Below are 9646 nucleotides of genomic sequence, written 5' to 3' on the forward strand. Positions count from 1 at the left end.
GTTTGTTAGGAGGAAGAGGTTTGAAGTTCTTCTCTAATCTCACAGGAAGTCTGAATGACCAGCCGAAACGGAGCCGAAACGGGACGCTATAATGTAAATAAAAGTGAGGGAAAGCTGTTCTCATGTCATTCTGAGGATAAAACCTGTAAAAAAGTGACTTCTGACATGAAAGTTTCCCCTGAAAACCATTTTATTTGTCTCAGATCTCCTCTCTCAGGCTGATAAACTGCTCCCACGGCGCACGGAGTCATCGTTGATGATCTCCTCGCCTTCCTGTCTTCCATCTTTCTTTTTTTTTTGTTTACCTGTTAGGGTTGCATTTCTGCACACGTACGGTGAAAACTCCTGGCCCCGCGGGGCCTTCCTAATTGAAAACGTGTCGGAAGCGGCCGAGCTGCGCATCACTGTGGGTTGCAGCTTTGGGAACCGGAGGGTTGGACTTTAGCGAACTCAGACGGCGTCCAGGCGTCAGAATTCCGCTTTGCGAGCAGAATTATCCGCTTTGATGCAAACGAACTGGGACTCCAGGTCGTGTCGGAAGACGTTTGTTTGTTTTTGTTTTAGATCTCAGGAGAACCGCGGAGCAGGATCTTCCGCTCATATGAGAGCGGTTCCTTTCTGCTCGTGGATTAAATCCAGTTCTTTCTTCTTACAGGAAGATCATTGAGGTGAAGATCATCGATGATGAGGAGTACGAGAAGAACAAGACCTTCACCGTGGAGCTGGGAGAACCGGTTCTGTTGGAGATCGGACAGAAACACGGTAGGCCCGACCGTCTCCTCTCCAGGGTGGAAATCCCATTTCATTACTGGCGGGTTCTGGACATGATGTCCGCTCATGTCAGACGTTCTACACAAACTGAGATGTTCTAAACAAACCGAGAACGTTCTAAACAAACCGAGAGACGTTCTAAACAAACTGAGAACGTTCTAAACAAACCGAGAACGTTCCAAACAATCCCAGAGACGTTTAAAGAAACCAAGAGACGTTCTAAACAAACCGAGAGACGTTCTAAACAAACTGAGAGACGTTCTAAAGGACTAAGCAAACAGAGACGGCGTCAGGCGGCACCGGAGCTGCTTTTTTCCGTCACACTAACTGTTCGATTGTCCCTCTGGTCCAATCGCAGCGGAGTAGGACACTTTATGCCGTTTATCTCATTATGTCTACAAACAGATGTCCTTCTGCCGGCGCTCTGGGTTTTACAGGCTGTCGGAGACGACATTTGGTGTTTGGGAACACTCGTCTGGTATTTTCACCATCTGACTGTTGAGCGGTGCAGAAAACAGGAAACACACCAGACTGAAAATAAAAAATATCTAAAAATGTCTTTAAAGACACCAGGAAGTAAAATTAACATGGAATCAAGGGAGATATTTCGCTAACAGACAAACAGGGTTGAGCAGAGCTCGGAGAGTGTGTTGTAGATGACTCTCAGCTACCACCACTCCAGCGTTTAGCTCAGTCTCTGTAAAACGGACCGAATTCTGACCATTTTTGTCTTTAGGGTTTCGTCCCTCAGGGTGTATTCACGCCTGAGGCGTTGAGTCTGCTTCAAATGGACCAGAGTTTGTTTCCCCCCCGTTGGTCTGGACCTTTTCTGCAGGTGTGAACGCAGTCGAACCAATCCTGGCGCGGAAACCAAACAACCGGACCGAGACCCAATTTTTGAGGCGGCCTCGGTCCTCTTCCAAACGAGCTCCGGTTCGGTTCGCCCCTGGCTTGAATACAGACCGGATGCATGAAACGTACGCCTTCATGGACCTCACGGGCCACCGTCGCGGTAAAGATCAGCCTGCCTGTTGCGGGTCGGGGCACGCCGAGCGCATTTGTCGACGCCGGTCCCAAAAACGGAAGCGTAACGTCGTGAAAACCACCGCTGAACGAGCTGCTCTTGAAACTCTAACTGTTGTACAGGAGTGGGCAACCCTGGTCCTCAGGGGCCACCATCCTGCAGGTTTGACCTGTTCCTCTGCTCCAACACACCTGGTTTGAATCAGCGGATGATTAACAGGCTTCTGCAGAACATGAAGAGCTTGACTCAGATGTGTCGGAGCTTTTTTGGACCTCATGGGCCACCGTTCCTCAGCGTCACGGTAAAAATTAGCCCGTCTGTGTCGCTAACGCTATTAGCACAGGGACGTAACAAACAATGGGCCACGGACAGACGTGGGACAACGATGAGTCACTGTCCCTCCTCCATATTTGGACAGATGAAGACATAACTCAGCTGCTAGAGAAGACACGAGAACGCGGTCGTGTTCTCCGTTTGTTCTAAAAGGTTCTGCAGTTGTTCTAGCAACACAAATCTGTGCGTCAGGACCTCCATCTCTCTTTCTGGGGCCGGGCGTCTGTCCCCCTGTAATTCCTGTCCAATCGGAGAAACGATCGTCACCCCGCGTGGCTTCATTCACGATTGTAGTCCGATTTCAAAAACGCACAACGTGAACATGAACCAAACAAAGAAAAACATAAAGTCCGCTTTTGGTCTGGACCAAAGGACTCTCCTTGTGTGAATCCACCCTGAGAGTCGGACAGAAAGAGAGAAATGTTCTGATTTGACGGGTTTCTGCCTCCTGCCGTTTGTCGACTCAGGAGACTCCAACGAGAACAAACCTCTGGTGGGAGCCGAGGAGGAGGAGGTGGCCAAGATGGGCTGCCCCAGCCTGGGGGAAAACACCCAGCTGGAGGTGATCATCGAGGAGTCCTACGAGTTCAAGGTACGAGTGTGTGTGTGTGTGTGTGTGTGTGCTCGTCAAGTCCAGTTTCCTTTATCCATCCGAAGATCATCCAACTTTAATTTCTGTTTATCTGTTCGTTGTTTTTCCGTTGCTTTCATTCATTCATTCAGTTGAAACGTGATCGTCGTGTTTCTGTTTCCTCATCTCATTTCATGTGCCCATTTGTCCATTTTTGGTTGTGTGTGTGTGTGTGTGCAGAAAGCAGTGAACGTTCTTCTTAGAAAGGCTGAAAAGGTATCCATCTCATGCATGCAGCTCGTTTTTTGTTTTTTTTTCCACTTCCTCTCCCACCTGAACACAAACCCTGGGGTCAATCAGTGATTCCTCCTGGATACTGCTCAGATAAACGCCTTTTATTCCTTTTTTCTCTGTTCCTTTAACGGAGCAGACCTGCAAGCCTTAATAACCACATTTTTTTTACTTCTTTAATTGTTGCTTTAAACAGAAAACTCCTTTTTTTTTTAGTTTCTCCTCCTTTTCTTGGGCAGTGTCAGTAAAACCAGCCCTCAGCTCCTTTTCTGGGCTTGAAATCGGCGTTTTCTCTCTCTCTGTGTGGCTGCGAGGTGAATCAGCAACTTCAGGTTGTGTCTTTCCTGCTCTGCCCGCTGTGTGTGTGTGTGTGTGTAGAGCACAGTAGATAAGCTGATAAAGAAGACGAACCTGGCCTTGGTGGTGGGGAGCAGCAGCTGGAGGGAGCAGTTTGTCAACGCCGTGACCGTCAGCGCAGGTAACGAACCGCCGCTCGGGCCGACGCCACGTCACACCCAGCCGCCCCCAATAGGCGTTTCCTGGTCCTGGAGGGCCGCCGTCCTGCATGTTTTACTTGTTCCTCTGCTCCAACACACCTGTTTTAAATCAATGGGTGATTAACAGGCTTCTGCAGAACATGAAGAGGTGATTTAACCTCTGAATCAGGTGTGTTGGAGCAGAGGAAGTAAAACATCCAGGATGGTGGCCCTCCAGGACCAGGATTGGACAACCCTGCTCCATGGGGTTCAGGTCTGGACATCTGAAAATAATGTCATGAAATTGACCCTTTTACAATCCGAGCCCGATGAATCCTGGCAATGTCCTATTGGAATATGCCCGTTGCCATTAGGGAAGAAAAGATCCATGGATGGAATAACCTGGTTATATTCAGCTGACCTCATCCTTTGAGCACATACTGTTGCCGAACCTCGACCTGACCAACTGCAGCGACCCCGGATCACAGCACTGCCCCCACAGACTCGATGAACACAGCATTAATCTACAACAGGGGTGTCAAACTCCAGGCCTCGAGGGCCGCTGTCCTGCAGGTTTTAGGTTTTTCTGCTCCAACACACCTGATTCAAACGGTTTAATCACCTCCTCACCAAATCATCAGGTTCTCCAGGAGCATGGCAACAAGTCATCCATTTAAACCAGGTGTTTTAAAGCAAGACATGCAGGAGAGCGGCCCCTGAGGAATGGAGTTTGACACCTGTGGTCTAGCAGTAGGCGTCTAAACTAAACCAAGATGAACTAGACTGTCTTAGATTTGTTTTTTTAGCTTAACCTGAGTTAAACTAAACTATTAGCTCTTGTTTTGAAGCCAACGGTGCCGTTAGACGTGTATAATTTTACGTATGAAGTCTTTAAATCCTTCTTTTATCTGTAAGAGTTTAGTTGTTCTCCTGAGGCTCATTTATTTCCCTTTTTTTGCCCCCCCACTTGAAGGAGACGACGACGAGGAGGAGAGCGGCGAAGAGCGGCTGCCCTCCTGCTTCGACTACATCATGCACTTCCTCACCGTCTTCTGGAAGGTCCTGTTCGCCTTCGTCCCGCCCACGGAGTACTGGAACGGCTGGGCCTGCTTCATCGTCTCCATATCGCTGATCGGCGTCCTGACCGCGGTCACTGGCGACTTGGCGTCGCACTTCGGCTGCACGATAGGCCTGAAGGACTCGGTGACGGCGGTGGTGTTCGTGGCGTTGGGGACGTCGGTGCCAGGTGAGCCGAAAGTGGGCGGGGAATCCAAACCATCTCAAAACCCAGATGTTAGGAAGCTGGGGCAGCAAAGGTCAAATCTGACTGTTTTAAAACCAATATAACTAATAAATCTTAATCTTTACCATTTTATTCTGCAGGTTTTAGATGTCTCCCTGCTCTTCGAGTCCTGTAAAAGCCAGTTGATCACTCAGTCATTCAAAACAGTCGTGTCAAAGCAAAGAAACACCTAAAACGTGCGGGATGGCGTCCCTCAGGGACCACGACCTGGTCCCATTAGTTTAGGCAGACTCTAAGGGAGTCGTCTGTTTTTCCTGACGTTTAACAGCGACAGCCGAGTGAATAAACGAAGGGAAGGATGAGCGGTCATCTCCCCCGTCCCCCGTTTGCTTTTAGTGCCGAAGAATCAGGTTTATGTTGTAAGAAGGAGGGAACGCCTCATCCCGAGGCTGTCGTTCCATTTCTGCCTCATGGCCAGTTTCTTGTCGCGCCGCGGGATGATTTATGGGAAGACGGCTGCGGCGGCCAGCAGTGAGGTCTTCTGCAGCCTCGTTCCATTCGGAGGATTTCATCACGATCCTCTGGTCCTCGTTGGTGTTTGTCCTTTTTCCGGATCTCCTTTATTTTAGTTTTTTTCCCGTCCTTCTGTCTTATTCCGCCGTTCCTACCTGTTCTGCTCACTCCCGTGGTCCGTCTGGGTGAATTTATGACTCTGACACGACGTTTCCTCGCTCCTCGCTCCCCCCCCCCCCTAATTTTATTGGATGCTGTGTGTTTGGTATTGGTCCATCCATCATTCTGACCCGTGTGCTGTAGAACTCAGGTGTGCACGGTGGAAAAAAGGGTGATTATAACTCCAGCCGGGAGTGTGTGTGTTGGTGTGTGTGATTGTAATCTTCTTGTTAAGAACATTCATCCATTTTTCTCCTTAAGTCTCTTTTTTAAATCCTCGTCTTCTCCTTTTTTTTCCCTCCCCTCCCATCCTCTTGACGTCCTACGAGGATTGTTTCACTTGAGACGCGTCCACCGACGATCAGCTTGCTGTGAATTTTCCCGCTCAGACGACGGCGGGAAGATTACAGATCAGCGCCTCAGGTGGTTTATGGAGCACGTTTTTAAGAACAGTGATACGTGCACTGAAGCAGTTAGACCCTCACAGCTGTGATTGGTTGCTTTAAAAACTTCCTCCTCACCTTTTTTTAGCCTCAGACGGGTTTCGGATTTATTAAACCGCCACCTGTCAGACTTGAAAAAGTCGAAACTAACTGTGATTAAAAACCGGGGTTAAATCGGCGCTAAGTGCTTCTCATCCCTTTTTGTCTCATCAGACACGTTCGCCAGCAAGGTCGCCGCCATCCAGGATCAGTACGCCGACGCCTCCATCGGCAACGTCACCGGCTCCAACGCCGTCAACGTCTTCCTGGGCATCGGCGTGGCGTGGACCATCGCCGCCGTCGCCTGGCGCTCCAAGGGCAAGCCCTTCAAGGTGGACCCAGGGAACCTGGCCTTCTCCGTCACCCTCTTCACCATCCTGGCCGTGGTGTGCGTGGTCACGCTGCTGTACCGGCGGCGGCCCACGGTGGCGGGGGGCGAGCTGGGCGGCCCGCGGACTTGCAAGCTGATCACGTCGATGCTGTTTGTGTCGCTGTGGCTGATCTACATCATGCTGGCTTCTCTGGAGGCTTACTGCCATTTACCAGGGTTTTAATTGGAGACGGGAGACGGGGGGGGGGAACCCGGGTTAGAAGGGGAGCGGAGCTTGGCTAGTCTTTAATGGAAAAAGAAAGTCTTAAAAATGGATTTTTGTGTCTTTACGTTGCTCTCCTTCCTAAAACAAAACCAGCGTCTGTCCTCACAAGGCGCTAAAACTGTCCCACATGATGTCGAGACTTTTTTTTTTTTTATTCCGACCTGAAATCTCAGCTCTTTTCACCCACGAAGACCCTCCTGTCCCCAGTCTTGGGAAACCTCCGGGCTTCTGAGCGTTAACGGGAGGAGGGCAGAGTCGTTCCGGTCGAACGCCAAACCAGCAGCAGAGAGATTCAACCAGGACATGAAGGAAACCCCCCCCCTCCCCCAAAAAATCAACAAAAAACTGAACCAGAGAGCAGCAGAGGTCTTCCTCGTTCACCCCACCCCCTCCGCGGTCTTCGAAGGAACCTTTGAACTCGACCCAACGCCGTCTGGGACCCAAAACTCCGTCGCCTTTTTCCTGTTTTCCTTAAACTCAACGTTCTGGAGCCTTGAGGTGACTCTGCAGCCGTCGTCCTCTTCGGGGGGTGGGGTGGGGGGGTGCATCCGTCCCACAGCAGACACCGAACACTTTCTGTCCCCCGTCCCCCCGCCTTACGTCCCCGTAGGAGATGTTTTCAAGCTGTGGCGACGAACCTCTGTAGTCACAAACCTTCTTTTTATCCGAGCGAACGCCCCGCCCCCTTCCCCTCGCCGCCATCCTCCCGCTACTCATTTTCTACTCTTTTCAATGGCGTCACGTGTTGATGTTGTTATCGTGCAATTGTAAAAAAACAAACAAAAACGGAAACAGTGGAAAAAAAATACAAAATAAAGGCGTGAAGGAAGGTGGAGAACGGCGGCGAGGCTCGATGCGATCGAAGAGGTCGAGAAATGCGGAGAACGGCAGCGTTGTCGGAACGCAACGAGACGGAAGCGAAACGGGGCGAAGAACCAATCGCGACCAACGCCACGACGGCCATGTTGTTGACAAATCAAAAACTCCGCCCCGTGTTTCTAACTGTACATGATATTATAAGAAGCTTTTATCGATGTGTGTGAGAAAAACGACACTTTATTCATGTGAATGTCAACCCCTCCCCCCTCCTCCCCCCGTTCCTCTTCAACAAGAAAAGGATGAAGGAGGTTCGGTTTGTCGGCGGAACGATTCAAGGGAACAAAAAGGCAGCTCTGAAAAAAAAAAAAAAAAAAATCAGCATCACGGGACGTTTCTTTGTATTAAACTAATATTTGAGAGCATCCTGTCACAGATCACTAACCGTGTGTTTTAAATGTGCTGTTTTACTTTGCGGGCGTTTTTTTCGACGTGCTGGCAGCTGTGGTGACTAAAAACTGAAAGTGTTCACAATACGATTAAATGTGCTAAACAAAGTGGTCGACTTTATGGGTAAATCTGTGCCATTTGCTTTGTTTTTTGTGAGATATTTGTCGACTCGGGCATGCGTAAGTTAAATATTAGCTGTGACGGGGGATTTAAAGCCTCGCGTTGTGTCAAACTAACCGTTCTGTCGTCTGCTGGAGGACGCATCGAAGCCCAGATTTGGTGTTACGTTGTGTTAATGGCCCCCCTCCTGTCCTCCCCCCCCTGGCGAGCCCAGAGGCAGGACTTAAAGCTGGACAGAAGGGACGGCATATGGCCCGTCAGCGGGGATTAATAATAAATGTGTTCTTCTTTGCTGACCGCGTTATCGGAGGAGAAACGGAGCCGGAGGCGTCGCCGAATGGGTCGCAAACTTCGAGGGGAAATCCTCCCGAGAGAAAACTGGAATCTAGCGTTTCGTTAACCCCCCGTGCACTGGAGTGGAACTGAAACCAACGACTCACCTGCCCGCCTCTTACTTTGTTAAATGCGAACAGATCACCCAAATCCAGGCCCGGTTTTGACCAGAACCAGGTAGAAACGTCTGGATTTCCCTCAGATTTGATGTTTTTGTTTGCAGTCAGGCATCAATAATGTTGCTACAGTGGAAAAAAATCATCAATTAAAGGGAAACTGCCTCAAACAAAGCCTCTAACCCGTCTCACTGACGAAGCAGCGATTATTTTGTGCCCTGGAAACCAAAACAACAATAGAGCTGTTTTTACAGGGTTTTTTTCTTCACCTGTCCTCATTTACTCTGATCTCGTTGCCAAAAAAGCTGCTAAAAAGGTCAATATTTGAACGAAAACCGTTAGAAGGAAAAAAGACAAGACAGAAATGTTTAGGGAGAGTCTTTAGCCAAGCTAAAAATGTCCTTTTTCTGTATTTTGATGTTTTTTAATGGACATTCTTGTTAAACACGGTGCAGCAATGACTGTTAGAGCCTTTTGGGTCGAACGTGTGGAAATAATGAAAAAAAAAGTCAATTTTAAAAAAATTAAATAGTGCAGATGTGACATTAAATCTAAAAATATATGTAAAAACACCGTAAAAATGGCCGCATCTCATTCACTGTTAAATCTCTGACCTAATCCCAGGTTGAAATATAAATAAAATAGTCTGTGCTTACTGCTAATTAGCTGTTTTAGGAATTTAGGAAATTGTCCAAAATGTCTCGGTGTGCTGGAACTAAGCGGCCGAGTCCAACCCCACACCATGATCCTCCCTCCACCAAACTTTACCCTCGGCTCAGTTCAGTCAGACAAGAACCGTTCTCCTGGCAGAACCCAGACTGGTCCGTCGGATCGTCAGACACAGAAGCGTGATTCGTCCCTCCAGAGGACACGTCTCCGCGGCTCCTGGATGCGGTTTTTAAAGAAATACCATCCTGGGGCTCCTAAAACGTCTTTTCTGTCCCCGTCCTCCTGTGGAGGGTCCTAAAGTCAACTGACCAGAACCTCCGGGGTTTGTTGTCTTCACAGCCGGAGTCTGCTGGACCAGTGGACAAAACCAAACAGACAGGCAACACGTCCAAGTGTCCTCCTCAGCTGGAGCTTCATGTCCGAGTCGTCCCCGTCTTCGGTCCCGTCTCGAGCTTGGCATGGCGCCTGGCCTGCTTCGGTGCTGAGACGTCTGTCCGGCCAAAGTCTTTTTGTCTCAATGACCTCGTCTCCCGGCTCCAATAACGACCGAGCGGGACGGGAGACATAGCTGCTGACGCCACCGAGACGAAACGATGCCTTTTGTTCAAAGGTAGATAAGCTTAGCCGGAGGACAGCTGTGTGTGTGTGTGTGTGTGTGTGTGTGTGTGTGTGTGTGTGTGTGT

General features: G+C 49.4%; 1 protein-coding gene across 4 annotated transcripts in view; it reads left to right on the forward strand.

The window, feature by feature from the left end:
• Positions 1 to 7832, forward strand: part of slc8a4b (solute carrier family 8 member 4b) — a 92455-nt gene extending 84623 nt beyond the window's left edge. For 2 of the 4 annotated variants that reach the window (XM_037976525.1, XM_017428038.3), the window contains 6 exons: positions 656 to 762; positions 2596 to 2720; positions 2940 to 2975; positions 3369 to 3468; positions 4440 to 4712; positions 6038 to 6417. In XM_037976525.1, coding sequence (XP_037832453.1) covers positions 656 to 762; positions 2596 to 2720; positions 2940 to 2975; positions 3369 to 3468; positions 4440 to 4712; positions 6038 to 6417 — 1021 coding nt within the window. Of the gene's footprint in view, positions 1 to 655; positions 763 to 2595; positions 2721 to 2939; positions 2976 to 3368; positions 3469 to 4439; positions 4713 to 6037 lie in introns of all 4 variants that reach the window. The other 2 variants (XM_017428037.3, XM_017428039.3) reach the window with 2 other exon arrangements.
• Positions 7833 to 9646: the final 1814 nt, after the last annotated feature.

Source organism: Kryptolebias marmoratus, linkage group LG7 (assembly GCF_001649575.2).
Source record: "Kryptolebias marmoratus isolate JLee-2015 linkage group LG7, ASM164957v2, whole genome shotgun sequence".
NCBI classification, from domain to species: domain Eukaryota; kingdom Metazoa; phylum Chordata; class Actinopteri; order Cyprinodontiformes; family Rivulidae; genus Kryptolebias; species Kryptolebias marmoratus.